Source organism: Phalacrocorax carbo, chromosome 9, assembly GCF_963921805.1.
Source record: "Phalacrocorax carbo chromosome 9, bPhaCar2.1, whole genome shotgun sequence".
Classification (NCBI taxonomy): domain Eukaryota; kingdom Metazoa; phylum Chordata; class Aves; order Suliformes; family Phalacrocoracidae; genus Phalacrocorax; species Phalacrocorax carbo.
The window spans coordinates 1,868,781-1,892,262 of NC_087521.1; the positions used below are offsets into that span (position 1 = coordinate 1,868,781).

Below are 23,482 nucleotides of genomic sequence, written 5' to 3' on the forward strand. Positions count from 1 at the left end.
CAGGGGGTGTGGGTGAAGCACTCAGGTGAGGCTGGTCAGGGCAGTTAGGATCTATTGGTGCACTCAGGGCCCTGGCCTGAGTGTTAATGAGCCAATTTAAAATGCAGGTTGTATTCATGTGTCTTGCTCTCTGTCATGGTTTAACCCCAGTCAGCAACCCAGCCCCACGCAGCCGCTCGCTCACTCCCCCCCGGTGGGACGGGGGGGAGAATTAGAAGAGTAAAAGTGAGGCAACTCATGGTTTGAGATAAAGACAGTTTAATAAGTAAAGCAAAAGCTGTGCATGGAAGCAAAGCAAACCAAGGCATTCATTCCCTCCTTCCCACGGGCAGGCGGGTGCTCAGCCCTCCCCAGGAAAGCAGGGATCCATCACACATAACAGTGACTTGGGAAGGGAAACACCATCAGTCCAAACGTCCCCCCCTTCCTTCTTCTTCCCCAGCTCTATATGCTGAGCATGACACCATATGGTGTGGGACATCCCTTGGGTCACTTTGGGTCAGCTGTCCTGGCCGTGCCCCCTCCCAGCTCCTTGTGCCCCCGGCAGAGCACGGGGAGCTGAAAAAGTCCTTGACCAGTGTAAGCGCTACTCAGCAACAACTAAAACATCTCCACATTATCACCGCTGTTTCCAGCAAAACTCCAAAACACAGCCCCATACTGGCTACTACAAAGAAATTTAACTCTACCCCAGCTGAAACCAGGGCACTCTGGTTTGTAAATTTTAGCTTCTCTCTCTCTCTCCATTCTTTTGCCATAGTAACCTTTCTGATCAGCCAGGTGATGTCATAATCAATCTATCTATCGTGTTACCTCCTCTTTTTCACCTTAAGTGATAAAACTGCTGCTTCCAACTCAGCCTGGTGCTTGGGCAGGGTTCAGGCCATGACTGAACACTAGGCTGGTTGAAACAGAATTGATATTACAAAATGAGAGTTATGTTGCCTGAGAGTTTGAAGAACTGTTGTGCGATTGCCTTTGCCGGTACACAGCTTCCTTTGGGTGGGTACATATCCACCCTTGCTTAGGTAGGGCCCACAACAGGACAGCTGCTGGGCTGGCTGATAATACTATGCATTGACATAACAATGTCCAGCAGAAATCCTTTCTGCTCTTTCCACTATACAAGACAATTCTGATCCAGCATGGAAAACAACGGTGCTTTTCTTTCCCAGCTGGATTTCAGCAGCGTAATATACATGGCCAGAGAAGGATAAATAGCATTGCTCCAGCAAAACCACCACCACACCAAGCCCTTTTTCAACACTGAATTGCCTTTCCCTCTCTAGCCAATGGAAACATAACTGCAAACACCAGCACAACTGACTGAGCTGGAGGAGACTGACTCCACAGTCAAGGGGTCACAGCTCTTACCTGAACCGTGGAAGGTGCAAGTCCTGTCTACCGACCCCAAACAGATACATACGCTCAGCCCTTGTTTGGACCGTGCAGTAAGTGTGGCATGCCCATACCAAAGGAATGACAGTCTGAGCTAAGACAGTGTTAGGAAGCAGCAGAGCCACAAGGACTCTTGTAGTGCAAGATAATAACAATTTCACCCCTAAGCATTACTGTATGATGCTCTGTTGTGCCATGTGCATGTTCTGGCACGGGCAGTGCTAGCTAGGTCAGGCGCCTCTGCAACACTCATTGCCATAATGTGTTGACATGTATTTAACGTCCCAGTCTCAGGGTAATGCATCAGCTATTGCAAGACGTTGTGATCAGTTTTTTGAGACATGTTTTGTGTGGCTTTGGGCTGAGGGGGTGGGGTGAATCTGGTAGCCTGACAGAAGTGGGGCTGCTGCACCTCCATGCCCCTAGGTCCAACCAATAATAAGGCTGAACATGTATTCCCAGTAGGTACAACACAAAAAAAATCACATACATACAGCACTCACAAATACAGACAGCCCTGATGGCCTCATCCTGTTCCCCCCTCCAGCTGATCAGGATGAAAGTCCAGTAGTGGGAAATATAGACATGTACAATCTGTATCCCTTCAGCAGCTGGGCTCAGACACTCACTCTGGCCCATATCTGGTCCCTGGATCCCAGTCTCCCCAGCTTCTGGCACCTGGACATAGAAGCCCCTGAGGGTGCAACCCCACTCCTATTGCTGATACAGCCCCCTCACTCAGACACACATGCATTGTAGTCTCTGCAGTATCTGGCTTCAGACACAGAGTCCACCTGGTAGCTGGTCCTGGATCCTTGGTGCCTCCCCCCCTCGAGACACCTATGCATGCACAGACACACACATGCACAAATGGATCTCATATGACCCACAGACCCCATGGTCTCTCCAGTAGCCGTCTGGGACTCCCCTGGAGTAGCTAGCTCCTCCCATGGTCTGTCTTTTCTCGTCCGCACCCAGGAAAAGAGTTAGAAATGACATAAATGTCATTAAAATAAGACAGGACAGCCTGTGGTCAGGCAGGGGATGGCCAGACAAGCATACATTGACGCTTGACCAGCCCTTTTTTATCCCTTTAGCCTTCTACTCCTACATCTGTTCCTCCTAATCCCCTACACTCATTCCTTTCACCACTTTTGGTTCCTCTCCTAAACAACCCCTAAATCTTGTGCAATCCTAAAATGCTTTTCCCCTGCATCCCATAATGAGTCCTGCATGCCCAGGCAGTAACCTCCCATAGTCTGAAAGATAGTTGTGAGAACCCTCCCATTGCCCCATGTTGATGGGTTTCACACCTGGGCAAGGGCTGAGGCACTCCTGTGACAGCCCTAGGAGAAGCCCAGCCAGTTCCTACGAGTCCTTAACTTGGGTTCCCGCCTGCAATTGTGCACCTGTGCTTTGGTTTGTGGTGATGGTCCTTTGATGGGCCGATGGCTCCTGCCATGGGCCTGGGAGTAGTGGGCAGGGTCTTATTCAGGTTCTCCCACCTGCCATCCTCTCTGTGCTCCTTTGTGTGTGTGCATGTCATCACTCCCCTAAACAAAGGACTGTTATTTTTGTTGAGTTTTTGTTTTAATCTAACCCTAGGCACCACCTCTTAGAAAAACTCCAACAAATGGAGAAGGCAGCAGCATGACTCCTTAGCAACGCAGTCTGCCAAGAGCATATTAAATCCTGTCTTCTGCTCTGTTCTCTGTTTTTTCGTAGCACATTGGTCAAATTGATTGGATTTGGCCAGTAGGGAGTAAATTACAGAAAGTTAATCATGGATGCACAGCGCAGTCTAACTATCATTTATTTAGATGGGTCCAAGTAACCTTGCATCTGCATGTGTACCTCTCCCCTCCTGAAAGACTGGCAGATAAGTAGCTCTCAGGCCATTTTTATTTTCATTATTCAATAACTTTAGTGATGAATAGCTACCTAGCACTGACACAAAAGCCCCAACAGGCTGTGCTTGCAGAAAGGCATGGTATGCCACAAGCAACCGGCTGTAATAGGTGTTGGGTCCAGTTCACTCACCTACACGTTCCTGTGAGCTAAGTGCCCTAAGTGTGGAACACGCACTTACCACGGGGCTCTGCAGAGCCACATCCCAAGACATTGCCCACCAGTCTTCATCATGAACATGCCTCTTGCAGCACCCTCATCCAAATACAAGAAACCTATAGGAAAATATTAAGCCAATTTTTTTTTTTTTACTGCAGCTTCTCCATGTATGCATGAGAATGGTCTTGTCTTAGGTGGGATTGATATCCCTAAGAAAATGGAATTTTTGGAACTGTTCACTAAAGACATAGCGATGGACTATGTGAGCCTGGCAAAACAGAAGTTGAGGGCCAGAGACAGAAACTGAGAGACAGAGGAGCACTTGTTTTACCACTATATCCTTGAGGAGAGCTAAGAGACTGATCAAAGCAAACATCCCGCCTCAGAAGCCTCTGAGAATGGGGTGATAAAGTGCATAGTCAAGAAGGACAACTAATTGGGATGTAGATAAGAACTAAAACAAAGTATCCCAGTAGGGGAAATATCCTCGTTATAGTACTAAAATTCAGGCCCATAGGCCAGAAACTGCCCCCCTCTAGAAGTCCCTTAATCTGTGAGCATGTGTGGTAAATTAAAAGTGAGTAGTTGTACTGGTACATCCAAGCGAGAAAGAAATTAACTAATTATTAGCTGAGGCATGTGAATATTAGCCATGATTGACACATTTAACCGTATAAATGCCTTGTAGTTTCTTGGTGCGGGGTGCTAGCTTTGTGGGTTACCACCTAGCGCTAATCTTTGCACAAAAATGACTTAAATACCTCTGCTCTCTGTGTAGTTTGGTGTTTTGCACACCAGGCGAACCAACCCACATTTTGGGATAACAGGATTTCATAGAATCATTAAGGTTGGAATGACCTCTAAGATTGTAACCAGAGTGATGGAATTAGCCAACCGTGGATGTCGCTATACTCCTTGTACAGCCCTATCCAGCTGGACATTAAGTCTGGGGACATGGAGTAGACAAATCCTTGTATTCTTTGATCTGTATTTTAGTCTCTAGATAATCATTAATGCAAATGAAACAATAGACAATGTGTTTCTGTCAGAAGAGGATGACAAAATGTGGTTCCATGTAGTGGACTGAGAAAACTGGCCAGGACTGCCAAGGTTAAGAACCAGGTAGGTAAAAGGTAATTCTGGCAGGGGGAGATCGAGACCACTGACTCACGGACCACCGACCCAAGTAACACCACCTACTCAGAAGAGAACAATGGGAGAGGACAACCGAGTCTACGCGATAATTTACATGTGAAGTGAGCAAGTTTGTGCCAATCACCAAAGAGAATACTATTGACTATGTGTGGATATAATGAATTTGTATATTTTTGGTCTATATAAATCACATGGGAAAGGTGTGTAAGGTATGCATGTTAGGTGGAGCGAGCCCCCATGCATTCGGTGCCGTGAATAAAGAATGCCTGCCTTTTAACACTACATTGGTGTTACGAGGTTTATTCCCAATTTTGGTGACAAGATCATCAAGTCCAACTGTCAACCCAACACCACCATGCCTCCTGAAGTGCCACCTAAACCATGTACCGAATTTATTAGGTCAGCTGACAGTTCTCCAAAGTGATGCAACAGCATCCTGAAATAAGAGCACAGATGAAGAGCCTGTCAGCACCAGTGGGCGATCCAGCTGGCAATAAACCACAAGAAAAGATCAGGCATAATAAGGTAAAGTATCAATATTATAGCATAGCCATCAAGCCACCAAAGCAGGTCTTTTCACACAGTATAGAACAGATTCCTAGCTGAGGCAATAAAATGCTGTCTCCTTTATCAGATTAAATTAAAGGCAACTAAAAGGAAGATACTAATTTACCAGGACTAAGAACTGAAGATGGATTGCTCAAAATTGAGTGGAAGTGAGTTAAAATAGCTGAGGAAATTCAACACAGATAAAAATAAAATGATGCATATGAGGAAAACATTTTCTTGAACTGTTGTTACAATTACTGTTTTTAGTTTGACTGCTACCAGTTAAGAATGAGACCTTAAGGTTGTCTGTATTTTAAGATCCATAAAAATGCACCGAAGGAAAAAAAACAACTATTAGGAAGTAGAGAACAAGTAGGAAGCCATCATTTTGTGGTTATATGAGCTAGTGATGACTTTTGATACTGTGTGCAGTTCCAGCCTCCTTGGCTCAGACAGAATGTAGTAAAACTGAAGAGGGAGCAAAGAGGCGCAAAAGAGATGATCCAATTTACGGACCCTTGGAGGCAGAACATGACTACAAAGGGCAAGACTACAGAGATTAGGGCTCTTAATCCAGATGATGCCTAAGAGGCATCAAACAGCACTAGGAGGTGGCAGATTCAGCACGAAACAGAGGAGATGCTGCTTCACACTGTGAAAGTGTGGGACTTCTTGCCACAAACACTGTGGATGCTGGGGCAGTTTTTGGAAGATGGATCATTATCTACTTGCTGTGCATTATACTCTTTCTTCCTGAGCTAGCAGCTATTAGCCACTTTTTTGCAAGAGGTACATACATTTTGTTAAAAAAAAAAAGTATCTAAAAGCACACAGGCCACACAGCGCAGGGGACCTGCTGGCATTATGTCATCTCCTTCTCAGCAGTTTCTCAAGTAGTCCCACAGAAGCTGCCTTCTCCTGCTGGTACCAGCCACTGTCAGTGCAGGAAGCTGTGTCTGCAAACATCCAGGCTGGCTTCTCCTGACCCAGTGCCTGGTCGGCCCATGGCTGCAGAACTGGGTCCCCCTTAGTGCTCCAAACAACCCGGCTTTTCAAAATGAGGAACTCACTGGTTACTTTGCCACAACAGTTAGGAAATGCTTTTGTCAGACAGGCAACAATGTGCTATGTTGCTTTATAAAGCTTTACATCTTTGATGTAAAACTCTCATTTGTCCTGCTGATCTTCTGATTTCTCTTTGGCAATGGCATCTTTTCAGACCATCTTGGGCCACAGTGAAGTCCACATGGACAATGGCAGGTACTGATAAAAGCCCCTTTGCATGCTTTCTTGTCAGGCCGGTGGGACAGGTTTTTGTGTGCCATTGTCAGAATCGCACTATGACCTTTATTTTTTTTTTTTTAATGGAAGCAAAGGCATCTGGATAAGGCTCTCAATCTGTCACTGTTCTGCCCCTACAGAAAGAGTAAATCAGGGTTGTGAGATCTTACCCTGCTGTTGTTCCTAAGGTAGTTTTACCATGGATATACACTTACCTTCCATCTTCTCTTATACTTTTCTTGAAGATACTTTTGAATCGCTGGTTATCAAGACCATGCTAGTGCGTTTGCTTTCCCTGGTATGTTCAGATTATCTGTGGAGTTACTGGTGTACACGCAGGTTTTGGTTTTGCTTGTGAATTAACTCTGCAAAAATTAAGTTGGCTGCCTGTATTTTTAAACCCAAATTGGGTCCATGCAAATGCAGAAATCTTTGCATAGGGACAGAGCATGCTGGATGTTACTGTAGAGTGCTGGGATGGAGAAAGTAATCCCAGCCAGACCAGTCTGACAACTAGAGAGCTACTGAGCATCTGTGTGTCACCCTTTTGAAGGCTTTATATTCCAAGAGCTTTGTCAGCTTGTGTGCAATATGGCATGAATGCACAGAGCAGGTCTTCATCTAATGCTGAATGCGAGTCACTAAGCCCTTTCAGAAAACATGCAACTAGCAGCACATCATGGGGCTGGAATATCTGCAAAACCCACAGGCTTTTCCTCCCCATGAATTAGCCACGAAGTGTTTGCATTTCAATCCTGAGTTTGAATCCAGCACGGGGACTCACCTTTCCGGGAGGAGACTGGGATATACTTACTAGAAAACAAAAGTCAAGTTTGAATTAAAACACAGAAGACAATCCATAAAAGAAAACACAGAAGAAACAACAATCTGGGTTTTTTCACTCTGAGTAAATAGAGACGGTCAGCTGCTGGTGGGGTCATGCTGAAGGGGTGCAAATGCTGTGTTTTCTCTTTTGAAACTGGCTGGCTTTAGGAAGGCGAAGGGGTTGCCAAACCATTCAGGAGTGACAGTTATTAGAGATCATGTTCTTCATCATGAGGTTACGGGACTTAATTGCAACGTACTGACCAAATACTGCCACGGGAAACTATACCTTGTGTCTAGTCAACAGATTGCTGCTTCAGTGATCATCAGCTGCTGGGATGGTTCTCCCCACTGCAAATCCTTTTTCTTCATCAGTAGTTGTGACTTTGATGACCTTGTTGGCCCCCTCGCCTAGAAATGTCTCTGCTTTCTTTGACCATGTGCATAAATGCCCTTCCCAGTCTAACCTGTGGTGCTAAAATTCAGCTTTTTCATGGGAGTAATGCCAGCTGACTTTAGCTTCAGGAAGGAGACTACCATGGATAGAAAGCATTTGAACAAAGTGTTTCTTACCTGGTATTTTGGGAAATGTGTAAAATAACCTCATGAAAGAAATATTATGTTAGGAATATATTCCTGAACTTATTTGGGATAAAAGTCTATTAGAAATGTTTGGAAAGTGTCAGCATAAATGACAATTTTCATGCTTTTTTTCCTTGGTATTAAAAACTAGTTTCAATTTTCCAACTAAGGAAAAATAAATTTTTTTGGCAAATTTTGTGTTTCAGCATTTCAACATCTACCCTCTTCCATCTTATTCTTAGCTTCCTGTCAGGTAAGAGGAAGAGTATAAGGGTCATTACATGTCAGCCCAGTCTACTGCTTGATAATGTAACCTGAATCGGGCTCTGACTCCTCACTTGACAGGGAAGTAAGTACAAAGCTATATATCCAACCATACAACTAAACATAGCCAAGAAGGAGGCTCCGTCTTTAAAACAGCTATTGAACTTGACTGCTGATGAATCTTTAAGCACTTCCTGAGGTGTGTCTCCAGCATTAACCAATACTCACAGCTTTTTGCTATCTGGCCCTTACTTGTCTTGTCTTTGTCAACTGAAAATACAGGTACCTGGAAACACCTCAGTGTTTCCTGGAAACACCTCATGTAAGAAAACAAAGTTGTGATACATTTCTTTTGTTTGAGATAATGTATATTTTCATTATCTACCACAAAACCTCACAGTTTGGGTGACAGTGCTATTTTTGAGAAGCTGAGTATTAGAACATAATAGCGGGCCATAGGAAGTGCTGGGCCATCTTAGCCTGGCATCTGCTTTCCAAAATAACATGTCCCACTAAAGCCTCAGCTCTCAGACATAGTTCCTGCCCTGCAAGTGCTGGCAGAGGTGTCAGCCTGAAGAGCTTCCCTGAGCATGACTTGAGGCAGGCCCCGAACACCGCTGCCATACGAAGGCAACGAGGCTTGCGTGCACCAGCCTAACACTGACAGGCTTGGAACCAAGGCAACTGGAAGGAAAAGGTGGATCCAGTCACCATACTAGGCACTTCCGTGGTCACTGCAGGGTACGTGCAGACTGTCTGTGCCCTGAAGATCATCTTTAAAGGGCATGAGGCAAGCAGCACGTCTCAAGGGCTGAGATGTGTCAAAGAAGACAACTGTAGGCACTTGGTGCAGGGCAGCAAGCTGGGGGGACAAAGAACCTGCAGGGTGATTCCAGTTGCACCTTGTCCTTAAGCAGTATCCGTGTTGTAATATGTTTTAAATGCAACCCTTCAGCTCAAGAATCAAAAAGGCTAAAGATTCCACGTTAATTAGTAATCTCTGGAGTCATACAGAGCTGTAATAACCACCTACAGATTAAAGACATTTAATGTTTAGAATATTTTAATATCAAGATAGCACTAGCATTGTAATTTCTGTAATTAAAGTCTTGAAATTAGCGTTTGGAAGAGGAGGGTCTATTATTCTGTTTATCTGATCGAATACAGCCAATTCTGGAATGATGTTTCACACCCAGCTGTATGATTTGTAGGTCACTGTAGGATTATCCCAGGTGGACGAATGGGACTCAGAAGGCCCGCTGTGTATGATCATTCCCATGTGTAGTTGCTGAAGAAAATGCTGCAACAAGAAGACAACTACAAATGCTGGAATACCAACCGTATCTTCAGTCATTGCTGGCATTGCTTCTTGTTGTTAAGTAAGTTGCTATTCTGATTGTGCTAAAACCTTATCTAGAGAAGTAAAAATAGTGAAAATTTTCCTTAAAATGTTTCCATTTACAAGTCTCAGTCCTTGAACCAAAGAAACCACATACTTGAAGATCCGTTTGTCCTTGATTTCTGTTCTGAAGCCTCCAACCTCTCCTGAAACCATGAGTTGGGAATGTTAAAGAAGTGATTTGAATTTATCTATTTTTATCACATTTATATCCATTTACATTAAAATAACCAAGGCAAAATCTTCAGATTTTAGGCTTGATAATTGAGACATCGTTGTAATAACGATTTATTATGCTGCTCCCAGTTACCTCTCAAACATACTGCTATGGCTTTCAGAGTTAGGGCAGGCTGGACAGTGAACGTCTCTCTCAGAAACTGCAAAGCTTATTTTCTTGCATAAAAGTTTGAATGCTGGACAGAGGGGATTACAAAAGACAGCAGAGTGGCTAAAGCAGTTTATATGATCAGTGATTTGGAAAAAAATTATCCTGATTAACCTCTAAATGCTTTATTTGGTACAGTGGTAGTTGAGTGTTACGATGCCAAGATACGGTTTAAACAGAGCCATGCATTATACACAGCACTGTGCCAACTCTTCTCTGCCACATTTGTTTTGAGTATGTTTTTAATGTAAACCAGACCCAAGATATTTCTGGCTACGTTTCCTCACACCTCTCTTTTATCTTTGTCTAGCATCTCCAATTGCATGAACAATCTGCCCCGAGGTGGTTGTTACTGGTGTCCTTTATAAGTTTCCAATTTTCATTATATGCGCTGCCTATAACAACTCCTAACTATATCATAATCCTTTGGATTATAGAAGGCAGTATTCTACATTATTTCTCAGAGATGAGTTAACTCTCCTCTCTCTTCTGTCTTCTGTGGTTTGCAATATTGATGCAGTAAATACAGGCATTCATTAATCTAATTTGGTACCATCCCGCTGCTACATAGAGTGTTCACAAATGTGGACACGTAGTCCAGAACAAAGAAATATGATCAGCAAGTTGTGTTACTATTTTTCTGAAAGGTCAGCCCCTGGAGCGCCCTTGAACGCTGTGTATGCCCACCAGCCTTCGGCCTTTGCAATGGCCTGTGCAGGGAGTATTCAGGCTGTTGCACAGCAGAGTTTGGTTTTAAAACCAGCCTCAGGGATGCCACCTGCGATTGTCGTAAAACTACACCTCTGGTCCCCTGTGGCAGGCAGGACTTAAACCCAGTTTTTTGTGTCGTCCCTGACTAAGTCTTCAACAAATACTACGGACAAATGTTCTGGCTTCATGCATGGAGCTGATGGGAGAGCGTTTTGCGGTCTTAATCCAAGATGAAATGAGACATTACCAAAATACATAATCTGGCAAGGGCTGAATAGCCCCAGTATCAAAAAGAGATTCTAATGAAAAAAAGTATGAATGCTATCAAATTCCACACAAAGCAGCACAAGGGCTCTTTGTAACTGCTGTGCAATTTAGATGGAGGGAAAAAAAAGTATTCTCCAGCTTTGACCAGTCCAATTGTAAACCCCCGCAAATGCTGCCTCCTTCGAGTGAGAGAGAGCTCGCTCTGTATTTTCAGTTCAGTCATGATACTGTACATGAGGGAAGGCCCTAGATTCATATCCTATTTTCCCTTCCTTCCTGTCCTCTTCGCCCGCCCCAAATACTCTCTTAAATGACTATTTTTTTTTGGTTCAAACAACAAGGCTAAACAGGTGAAATTTTAAATAATGATTGAGGATTTTTTTTATTCATTTAAGTTTCAATATCATTACAGAAAATGTTATGGTACAGAGTTGTTTAACATTAGTTTTATTTCTTTGCTCATTTAATTTCCACACAAATGCTGGTAACACTAATATCTGTACAAGATCAGTCTTTGATTTGTTTTAGTTTTCAGTTCTGTACATTTTTAAATGTATTGGTTAAAAAGGCTGTCAGCACTTAAGGAAGCAATTTTTTTGTTTGTTGAAATAAAAGGTATCCAGTTACTGCCCAAGAGTACGGAGCTGGGTGGCTGCTGGGACGAGAGCGATCCCTGAATGCTCAGCGAGGTGAGAAAACCTCGGGGCTTCATTGGGTTCCCAGTGCAGCCACTCTGCTTTTGGCACTGTGCACATCAACACGAGACACAAGATAAAGAACAAGCAGAAGCTCTCTGTGAAGCAGTTATGAAGCATACTAATAAGGGAAATCCAGGTGTTGTTTACGCTAGTATAAATAAGCAGACAGCCTTGTTTTAAGAGCATAAGTAGTTGTATCTTAAAGATGAGAAAAAACACAAGTTCTGCAGGCACCTACTGCTGTCTACTAAAAGCTACCGCTATCAGAACTAGCATTGAACACACAAAGCAATTGCAAGGAAAGGAAAAGTTGCTTTGATATAATCAGAATAAATTTCTTTGTTAGATTTGTTTTAAAGTTTTTTTTTTAAAAGGTATTTATTTAAATTCCATTTGAAATATAATTCAAGATGTTGACTATACTGATCAACTTTTATCCAAATCAGAAAAACTAGCTGTGCCGTTGCATATTACAGGATACAGTCAATGACATGTGGACATGCATAAAAGCTTCGCTCTTGCTGGTGACATCATAGCCTTCCAATGACCATGACATCCACCACCTCCCCCTTGTGAAGCTCCACATACTGCTCTGTCTTTGGAGGTAGCATCAACAGTCCATTGGCACTGCGCATACTCATCAGACGACTGCTCATCTGATTCCCTACAGGAGAGCGAGAGAAACATTTCAGTTAAGCTTTCAGTTAGTTTCAAAGGCTGCAACACGCCACACAGGAAACAAGAGCTGCTCTTACGAAGACGCTGATGTTGCTAATGTATTTACAGAGCTGGGATCTTGCTTTTCCAAGGTGGATGGAAACAGAGAACTCTGTGGAGAATTAGTCGGCCTCTCGTCGCTCTGGCTCTCAAAACCCTCATTCCCTCTACTGATTCCTTTCCTAGCCAGCCTTCCACATTACCTGTACCTCGTATCTTGTCATAGTAAATTGCTTTTCTGTTGGAATATCTAATCCTAAAAAAATTACTATATTTTTTCAATTTGTGTACCTAATTCCGATTGTAGAAAGACTGAAACCATCTCAGTCTAGAATGTATTTAATATACCCTTATAGAAACTGTATTCTTCTCTCTGAATAGTCTCGTTTAGCATTAGGAGCTTAGCACTAGTAGCTAAAGTAGTCGAAGCCTTAGGCCTCACGAGCTGATGGAGAGTAAACTTTTTGATAAAACTAATGCTGCTAACACAGAACTAGCTGAATCCGGCAGATGCAAGCAGAACGAAGAAGATAAGGACCAAGGAAACAATTCCAAGAGAATGAGGTAACTTCAGAAGAAGGCCAGCCCAGTGACAATGAAAACCAATAAGAAATCAAGAGGCCACCGGCCAGAATTAAGTGATTGGACTCGGGGATCGCGTGCTGGGCGGTACAGGTATAATTGGAGGGTGTGATCTGGGGTAGGGATCCCTCTCCAGAAGCACTCAGCTCAAGCTGTAACCTGAGAACTAATAAAAGGAATTGGAAACCTTCACTCAGACTTCCCATTTTTCAGTGGGATCCTAGGGTCAGACCCTGTTACAGTGGCCGGCTGTGTAAAGCCGTAACATATACAACCTCAAAAGAACGGGTTTCTGTGCGACACTGAGCTTCACAACATGTCCTGATGATAAACAGTATCATATTGGTAGTACTGACAAAAAATGAAAATGCAATAAAAAGTTGTGCCCTTACACAGTCTGCATGTGTAAGGGAAGAAGAGGTGCACAACAAAACAGAGTTGAATGACATACAGTGTGATAGAAGTAAGTAATACCTTGACTTATACCTGGAAATATGTCAGAGGCTGTGTGATCTTGGGAGTCAATGGTAAGAACTCTCTGGGTAAACAGTAAGATGCATTTGAGCTAATGTCTTCCCTGTGGAGACGTACTGCTTTGTATTGAATAATTTGGATGTAGCAAAAAGACAGTTGTTTAAGGTCCTGAATCTCTTGAGAAACTGGCAGAGTTGGTCTTCTAGCAGTATACAGCTAGAGAAGTATTCAAATATAGTATTTACCTCATCTGCAGCTGAGTATCCAGAAGTATCCCTAGGTAGCAAACATGACTAATAAAAGTCTGCTTTAAGAGAACATATACAGCCTCTGCTATCTCTTCTACTTTTCCAGTTCAGCTAGAATCACACTGCTTTTATTTGTATTGTCCCTACCTATGCCCCAACTTGTGTTTGTTTAGTACGTGCACAAGAGCAAAAGTAAGCAAATGCGCCTGTGAGTGCAAGTAAGCATGGGCAGATGTTTGTAAAAAGGAATGTATGCACACATGCAAGCATACAGGTGGGGGGTGTGTGTGGGTGTGTGTGTGTGTAAAGGCAGGTTATTCAGAAGAAAGAAGTTTTAATGGTAAAGTCGGCACATAATTTTATGACTGAATTTTATACTAATGTACATGTAAGCGTGCACACAAGTATGTCAGCAAATCACTCTGCGTAAGGACGGTTCTAAGGAAAAACAGGTGCACAGGCTTGGTTGCTTTTAGACATGTACGCAGGAAGGCAAGGACCTGTGCGAGTGTGTCTGCCAGTCCGTCTGAGCGGGCACTAACCTGTACTCTGTGCCCAAGGTAGTGGTTCTTGGTGATGCCAAGTCAGTATGCACCGATGATATTCTGGGCGGGGGTCCAATTTTACATCACATGATAACTGCAGAAGAAGCAAAGAAATGGTGACAATTTCATGCACTCAGATTGCACTAAGACAAAGGAATCATCTGCTCAATTGTTTTTCCATAAAACCAGTCTTTTTAAAAAACTTGCATTCTGAGGTCAAATAGTGTCTAGTGCAAGATCAAATGCTGTAGCAGGTAGAGACTGCAGTATTTAAGGGAAATACAACTGTGATATTACAATATCAAAGTGTATGATGGAGTCTACATGCACTAAGTGGAATATTCCAAAGCTGTTCCTTTACTGTGAGTTTAAAGATAGTATTTCTCTGGAAAAAAAGCTTTAGAATTTCTGGTCTCTGGATTACACTGCATAAAGATAAAAATTTTATTCGCGCTCAAAATCCTGCTAGCTCTGACAAAAGGGAAATGGCATATCTTTGAAATGAAAAGATATACAGGGGATGGCTCACAATGGAATTTAATGGACCATATTGGAAAATTCATGCAAAAGTGAGGGTCACTACAAATTGCTCTCTGTTTTAGAATATTTAGCTGCGAGATAAAGAAAAAACTGGATGCCTGAGGAAGTGTAAAAGAGAGACACAGGGTAAGCAGTAAGAGAAAAGTGCATAGCCAATAACACTAGGAAAACTATAAAGGGTAATGTGTTCCTTGGTACTTTATTTGAATTGAAAATAGAAATAATATATATATTATAATAATATGCCTTGAATCTATATTAAACAGAGTTGCAATATCCATGGTTTCTTGCAAGAGTGAAATGAATAGTTTAAGGGAGTTACATTGCCTAGGGTGGGGGTCATGTCGATTACTTATATAAATAACTCAGGAACAGAAAGGCTTTGAAGTTTGTATTTTCTATTGCTAATAGAAAGCTATCCAACTCTTTAGGTACTCCCAGATTACTCTGCAGTTTTTACCACAGGTTAAAACAAATGTTTTTTTTTTTAAACAGGAAAGCGTCCTTCCTGCCTGACTGGCACATGGCTGCCTCTGTATCTGTATATTTTGCTCCATTAGATGGCCATCTCCCTTTTAGAAATTATGGGACTGAATATTACCATTAACAGAGATTGAGAATGTACCTCTGTTTGTGTGAACTTCCTTCAACCTGACAGAACTAGTCTAGGGCTCAGATTCCCCAAACGACAGCCTTTCAGAGCCCAAAGAGCTCTGCTTCAACATCTTGAGAAAAATTTTGAATAGAAGACAAGCTTCTTACCCTGGCTTTGATGATGGTGGGCCGAGGATCCAGGATACCTTGCATTTTCCTCAGTGCGGGAACAACAAAGAGATTGCAGGTGACAACAGCTGACACAGGGTTGCCTGTAGGACAAGGAACAGTTGGTGGTGACTCCCTCTTGATTCACTCTGAAATGCTGAAAGCAATCTCATGTTTTTGTTGCAATTGCACTCTAAAGGACTCTAAAGAGCTTTTCAGGCTATGTATGGGAAACATTTCATTCAAGACTGGAGCGGTGTGTGGCAAGTACACCTTTTGAAAGCTACCCTCTCTGGCTGATGGTGTGTTGAAAGAAATCCTGCTCTGACCAGAACTACCCCATGTTCCTCAGGCCCCACCATTTGCCTCTGTTCCTCTGTTGCCTTTTGTCTTATGCCTAGAATTGTCTGGGGCTGGGGCAGGGTTTATTGTGCACAGGTATAGGTCCTAGCTGATCAGGCTCTTGATTCATGACTAAGGTTTCCAAGACCTATGGAAAAATAACTTTCAATTCCCTTACAGAGTGGCAAAATGCTTCAGTACAAATTCTTAGGAGAATTCTACTGATTTATATGTTTTCAGTTGACTCCTAAGAGAGGTGTATTACCAACGTCTGTCAAACACCGCTTGTCTTACACATCTGGACTTCCCTAGATGTCAGTTCTAAAGTAAATAGTATGATCAGACAGACACTCCATTGATCTCTCTCCCCTGGAAGAAAATGTACTGCACAACTAAAACATGAGAGGGAAAAAGCACTAGAGATACATCTGAAAACCACCAGTTTATCAATAACAGGATTTCTTGTGTATTCAGAAATCCATGCAAAGTCAAAGCCATAAAAATAAAACTCCTCCTGATTTAGGAGGATAGAGACTTACAGCCCCAACCCTAAGGAAATGCTGCCCTCTTTTGGTTCCACGGGACGATCATGATAAAAAAATTCTGTGCCACGTTCCTTGGCACTCCCTCATTTTTGTCTCCGTTTTCAATACTTCGGGGTGGATGCACTGACTTAAACACACAGAATATTTACTGTGAAGGTGGAATGAGCTGTAGGAAAAAAACCACCCCTGTATAGTACCACTTACAAAACTCAAGGAAATTGTTGGATGGAAGAAATCATAAGGCCTATACACTGGCAAATTCTGAGGGCAAGAACAAGAAACAACTCCTTAGTATATGCTTATGAGTCTATCTCTTCTGGAAATTTCTGGGAAAACCTTACAAATACCTTCCTTAGGGATGCCAACAGCAGACACAGGTGCCGTGAAACATCACTATTCAGTTTCAGCTCTGTTGTCTATGCACAGGAACAAAAGTAATCCACAGAATATCTTACCTGGGAGTGCAAAGATTATTTTTCTTACGCCGTCGATATCCAGAGTTGCAAAAGTTGTTGGCAGGCTATGGAAAAGGAAAGGTATTAAATAGCTGCACTAGACTTTGGCTGAACATTGTTATAGAATCATGGAATCGTTTAGGTTGAAAAAGACCGTTAAGAGCATCAAGTCCAACGCTTAATGTAGCACTGCCAAGTTATTATTTAAAACTCTTGGGTAAGAAAACAAAACAGGATCTCTCTCTCTCTCAGCAGTTCATTAGCACCTGCTGCTTTTTCCATACTGGGGGTATAATGCTCTCTTTGTGATGACAGAACTGTTAGTTTTTCTTGGTATTCAGCTATGAAGTTTTAAGACGACGATTCTGCTTCTGGTGAGGAAACATCTAAGAGCAGATCGACTAGTAATCAAAAATCTAAATCCATCTTCATGCTAGAAGCCAACTAACAAAGAAATAATACTGAAATTACGCAGCTACAGAGCTGTATTTGTTTTCCATATAAGGCTCTCCAAATTTTTTCTAACATTAATGACTCTAATCTCCCTTACTCCATTGTCTGCAGCAGCAGTGACAACGGAGCAGTATTTCAGCTAGCTAGTATGCAAATGAACAAATTCAGATACACAGGCAGAGCTGCAGTCAGGTAAGACCTAGATCTATCAGTAAAGAGCTCTCTCTGCCTTTCAGAGCTGCTCCTGAGTGACTTTTAGTGACTTGTTATCAGGGCTATTATGGTTATAAAAATAGGACAGTAATGTGATGGCTCAGAAATGTGGCTGGCAAAAAAGGGACTCATCTATTAAAAAAAGTTTTCCATATACCTATGTTAATATAATCTTTTTAAACATTAGAAATGATACTTTGCAGGAGCAATAATTAGGCTGAATTCCTTGGCTTCTTCTTGAGCTAACAACTACCACCTGGTCAGCAGATGATACTTGCTGACTAGCAGGAACTTTGGAGATTTGCCACACTTGGATCATTACTACCTAGTTTTGTATCTGCTAGAACTAATCAATATCTTGTTTTACCAGGGGAAGTTGGCGTTTGAAGTTTCTGTTTTAAAATGTCTCTAACATAAAGGGAACTATGTGCCAGACCTCCAAACTGAGGTACAAAAAATCTAATTGCTGATTCATATTTACTGAAGACTCTGAATTCCCATATGAGATTTCAACACCATCATTGATAAAGTCTTCCAGTACTCTCTTCTGGCAGTGCTGCTAGACAAGATACCACCTTACATTAGCTGAGCAACTTTCCGATCAAGTGGAGGAACGGTAAATCCCAGGTATCACTCTGCAGTCATGCAAAACATCAAAGTACAGGCATGCAAGACAAATTCTCGCTTTACTCTTGGAACTTACTCAAGGGAATTTTTCCCAATATGATAATTACAAATCTAAGGCCTTTTAAGACAGAATTAATAAATGCTAAGACACTGTATTTGCTATTGCACTACAGCCGATGAAACTGAGAGTGCTTACATTCTCAGTAAGATTAGATGACCAAATGTTTTGATAGCAGTAAGAAATACCTTTCTGATGGCATAAAATGAAAATGGATGTTTGGGGAAAATAAAGACTTCTTAAAGCTTTTCTGGCTACTTATTAAGAGTTTATTGCTACAAGTCTACAGAGGATCACTAGAAGAAAGAGTTACATTTTATTTCAGATAAGCCAGAACCAGAATTTAATATTTTGAATTCTCTAAATCAGGTTATCCATTCTTGTCAGCAGCAGAGGCTGGAGTGCAGATCCCACTTTTGGGACTTCTCCACATTGGTTGTAGCAGTATGACAGAAGCAGTGAGCAACTTCCACGCCTGGACTACATCCAGAACAGGAAGAAACATGCTTTAAACTCACTTGTACCTTTTATGGAAGGGAGGTGTTGGGAGTAGCAGCACAAGCACAAACCCACATGCAGTTCTTTACTGGATTTTATGCAGCGACAGTAAAAGTATTTGTCTGTTTTCACAGCAAACACCCACTTTCTGTTCTGCTCCCTGGCAAAAGCTATGGGCTAGAGGGAATCATTCTGCAAAGCGGCACTTGGCCTTGTGTTACTGGATCATGCCAACCTAGCTTGCAAACAAACCGCACTCCATGGTTAGTGAGGCAGGGCTGTAGACATCTTTCTGCTACTGTACTGTGAAAGGGAACTCTCTATTTCAATACATGTAGTTATCATTTTCTCTACAAAGCACACTTCCAGACTCATTAATTGTGCTACAATAAAGGAAAACAATGCTGAAACAGTTTTCAGAGGTCCTGGTGAGCAGGAAGCTCAACATGAGCGAACAGTGGCTGCTGTGGCCAAGAAGGCCAACGGGATGCTGGGTTGCATCAAAAAGGGCATCACCAGCAGAGAGAAAGAAGTCATTATCCCACTCTACTCAGCGCTGGTCAGGCCACACCTGGAGTCCTGTGTACAGTTCTGGTCCCTGCTATACAAAAAGGATGTGGCCAGGCTGGAAGGGGTCCAGAGAGGGGCCACCAAGATGGTCAAAGGATTGGGAATTCTGCCATAGGAGGATAGGCTGGGAGAGCTGGGTTTGTTCAGCCTTGAGAAAAGGAGGCTCAGAGGGGATCTCATCCCCATGTACCAGTACTTAAGGGGCAGCTACAAAGAAGATGGAGACTCCCTTTTTACATGGAGTCCCATGGAGAGGACAAGGGGGATGGACACAAGTTGCTCTTGGGGAGATTCCGATTGGACACGAGAGGGAAATTTTTCACAGTGAGGACAGTCACCACTGGAATGATCTCCCCAGGGAAGGGGTTGACTCGGCCACGTTGGACACCTTCAAGAGTCGTCTGGACAGGGTGCTGGGCCATCTTGTCTAGACTGTGCTCTTCCTAGAGAGGTTGGACTAGATGATCCCTGAGGTCCCTTCCAACCTGGGATTCTGTGATTCTGTGTGTGTGTGTGTGTGTGTGTGTGATTGCATTTACTTTAAAATTACTGTGCTCAATATGCCAGTTAGATAAAACTTTGTAAATTTACTGTCATCCCACCTCTCTCAAGAAATTGCTTGTTTGTAGGAATATGACTTATGCAAATTTTTAAGTGAAATGAGATGCTCGTTATGCAAACCAGCAGTTAAGTGTCCTTGTATTTCCCAGTTATTTCATAACAATGTCAATATCTGAGCTCTGTGATCATAGGGAAGGCTGTGGTCACATTTATACCATGCTGGTTTCCCCCCTGGTCCCGAAATCTGATTTGCAACAGTTATCAGAGACGTATCTCTTACTGATAAAAGATAATCTCTCTGTTCCAGGTAATTTCACCCATAAGGATAATGACTAATCTGAATAGGACTGATATTGGTTTTTTTCCCATATATATCTACTATGTGGTACATGTGGAGAAGTGAAATCTACTGAAGCACTTCTACAGGATATTTGGCCCAATGTAGCCTCCATCTATGCTGCCTAAGTAAGAAGATTTCTTACCCTGGTTTCATAAAAACTCTGCCAAAATGAATCTGTGCGTGAAGATCAATATCCAGCACCTGTTTAAGATAGTCCTGTTTAAAATCAAAAAAAGAAAATTGATTAAGTAACATCAAAGTGGCTTACATCATCTAAGCATTCAAAGCAATTAAATAACACCACATGAAGATGAAAGACTTTTCATATCCCGAAAGTGCTATAGTCCAGTGGGGTATTTTCAGTATTTGACAGAAGGTATTTTAAAAAGATGAACAGACTCATTTTAGGTGCCAAACCTGACTCCATGAGGACATAGTAATATATTTACTTAGAGGACCCCACAAATACCTGAAACTAAAACATTCTCTATGTCAAAGATGGAAAAAAACCTTTATGGTTCCAAGTTAAGACTTAAAATCATCAAGTTATTTAACTTTTGCCATAGAAGCTATCTAGCAGCAGAGATCTCCTAGTACCTTTGAAATCACTACTGTACTGTAGAAATCATAGTTTTCCAGGATACTGTAATTATTGTAATTTCTTAGGGACTTGGTCTCATTGACAGTGGTCGGGTTTAACAGTCCTTAGAAAGGAAAAACTGTGGGTGGCTTGTGTGTTAGCTCAAGTTAAATGATTTTGCATGAATTGATCCAGTTATTAAAACAAATTGAATCACTGTTTAGTCTTTATTGAAAATTGCTGTGCTTAAAGATGTAGTATCCTGTCTGTTGTGTTTAGTGAGATTAAAGACATAACAGTCATCTGTGAAGAGACGCTTTGGAAGCAGTAAATCTGAAGCAGTTTTCTTTTCTTTTTTTTTTTTTCTTTTTTTTGTGTGTGTGTGTGTGTGTGTGTGTGTTCAAATACAACTCTTTTCAGCCAGGCATGAATTCTCAATTATTGATTGCATTAACCCCATGTTTACTTTCTATTTACTTTTTGGACATTCACAGTTATTTCATTAAAACTGTTGAAGGCTCAGTATCAGAGGGCTAACTGTCAGCCTATTGACTTTATGCCGTTGCCTGAAATTCAGACTGAGGAGAAATTAGCCAGAAGGCATAGATGCCTGTAAGACCATTCAGCAGTCCAGTCACTTCCTATCATTTCTGTGTCTGCACTATGTCGCCACATTCTCAATTTAAAAAGCAGCAGTTGTCCTTGATTATTTTTCTAGGAATACTGAGGACAACAACAGGATTGAAAGTAATCGGCACTCGTTTAACTAGTTATCCATTTTCGCGACGTATCCAACAATATGATTTCTACTCAGAAAAGTGACAAATACAGCACTCGTTTGCCATCTCCCAATGACTGCCTTTAGTATCTGTTAGTTATAAAAGGAGAGATGTTTCTTTTACCTGCCAAACTCACAGATTCAGCCTGGGATCAAAAAGTAATCTGAGTTTTCCTTCGCATAAGTCATGATTAATAAATGTCCTGCAGGTTCATCTACGCCCCACCAGCATCTGTGTATCCCTATTTTCTTTGATGGTTTTGGCACAGGGATTACCAACAGGAACTCAATCAACAATTCTGTTAATGATTCAAAAGGCAAATATATCAGCTCACTGTGTCTTGTATGTATTGCCTCTGTAGGACTATCAGGCGCAAAATGTGATAAAACTATTTTTGTAACAGATATAGCTTTGGCATGTTCAGGAAACAACTGCTGAGTAAGAAAGGGCTATTTATATACTCAGGTTGCTTTTCAAAGTAGCTTTATCTGATCTACATTTTACTTGATCTAAGAATAAAAAGAAGTCTGTTGCCTTCATGCGCTATTAACCAAGAACCTTCCTCATCATAACTACATAAATAATTCCTTAAATAAAAACGCATTTGCAAATCACTCACATCAAGAATTAAAATCTTCCCGGTTGTACTATGTCTGCTATAGTGCAGTAATAAGAACAAAGGGAACGATGATAGCTCTGAAGACTATTTTCTTAATTAACTCACATCTAAGTGTTCCAAAAAACCGTATGATCCTTCTAATAAATATTAATACAAAGGTAGAAGCTCTGAAGACAGACTGTCGCTTGAAATTCTTACATATATTGTAGCGAGTCATACTTAAATTTAGCATACCTTTTCCCCCATAGATACACCTCCTGATGTAATGATCACATCAGCACGGCTGATACCCTCATTCAGTGCATTCAGTAAATCATCTGGGCTACGGAAAAGAACAGGCAAACAGATTAGTGGCACGGAACTATTACGAGTTGTAGTGTATATAAGGGTCTGTGTGCACACATACAGATGTATATACACACATGTATTTTAAGAAAGAGATACAGCTCTAGAATAATAGAAAATCTTTTCCTTCTTAAGGCTCCACACTGCTCTATTCAAGTCAAGAACTGCAATCTCATTAAGTGAATACCACGCCGTTTGGCACCTTCCTGTCTAAGAGCTTTGCAACAGGAATGGGGATACTTTAGGCTCAGCCTGAAGGCCACTAATACAAGTGTCTAAAAGTGTGTAATTTGCACAGTAGGTAGCAATACAAATTAAGATTTAGATGAACTGACAGGACTATACAAAAGGACCTGACCATGAAAATTACTGGCCACCAAGCAGGCTGCAGTACTACCTGTCTAGCTTATTTGATGCTTGCAAAAAATGGGGATAAGAATCCACTTCAAACTTCCATCAGTGAAAAGTGGGAGTAAATCCTTTGTTTATCTTGTCCATTAGAGGGTTCTGCAGAAAATCCAGCTGTACAGCCAATTCATCTTGAAAAAACACAATCCATCCTGCTCAAGTGTCTATTTACCTTCAGGAGAAACAATGTAAGGGGAGCTGTGATATTCTTCCATACAAAGAGTATAACTGCAAAGGTGAAGGACAGAAGCTGAGTATATTTTAGTTTTGGTGCCTTAACTCTTTTTTTTTTTTTTTTTCTTTAAATCTAAAGTGCAACTTTGAAGTGGGCGTTAGCTGTCTAACCACAGTACTGATGCTAATACAGAGCTTCAAGGCATGCAGTGGAGAAACTCAGTAATACAACTTCCACAAGACCAAAGGAATCCAAAAGAATGTCTAATATATTAAATGCATACCTTGCATTTAACGTTTGTGAACTGACCAGAAGCTGACCAATTGCTACGACTGATGTAATGTTCTTTCAATAGTATGATTTCACTTAAATGATCCTGAAAGCTTTTCATAGGAGGTTGTTCCTTCTTAGAAGGCAATTGAACACTCGGGCAATAATGCTAGTGACTGTATAAAGGACTTCACC

General features: G+C 41.8%; 1 protein-coding gene across 11 annotated transcripts in view; it reads right to left on the reverse strand.

Annotated features, from left to right (window-relative positions):
• Positions 1–11,239: 11,239 nt before the first annotated feature.
• GPHN (gephyrin) overlaps positions 11,240–23,482 on the reverse strand; it is a 306,435-nt gene continuing 294,192 nt past the window's right edge. For all 11 annotated transcript variants that reach the window (XM_064460104.1, XM_064460108.1, XM_064460105.1 and 8 more), the window contains 6 exons: positions 22,324–22,411; positions 20,254–20,327; positions 16,792–16,856; positions 15,450–15,553; positions 14,145–14,241; positions 11,240–12,245 (listed from right to left, as the gene is read on the reverse strand). In XM_064460104.1, the coding sequence (XP_064316174.1) occupies positions 12,112–12,245; positions 14,145–14,241; positions 15,450–15,553; positions 16,792–16,856; positions 20,254–20,327; positions 22,324–22,411 (562 nt within the window). In that variant the 3' untranslated portion in view covers positions 11,240–12,111. The remainder of the gene's footprint in view (positions 12,246–14,144; positions 14,242–15,449; positions 15,554–16,791; positions 16,857–20,253; positions 20,328–22,323; positions 22,412–23,482) is intronic.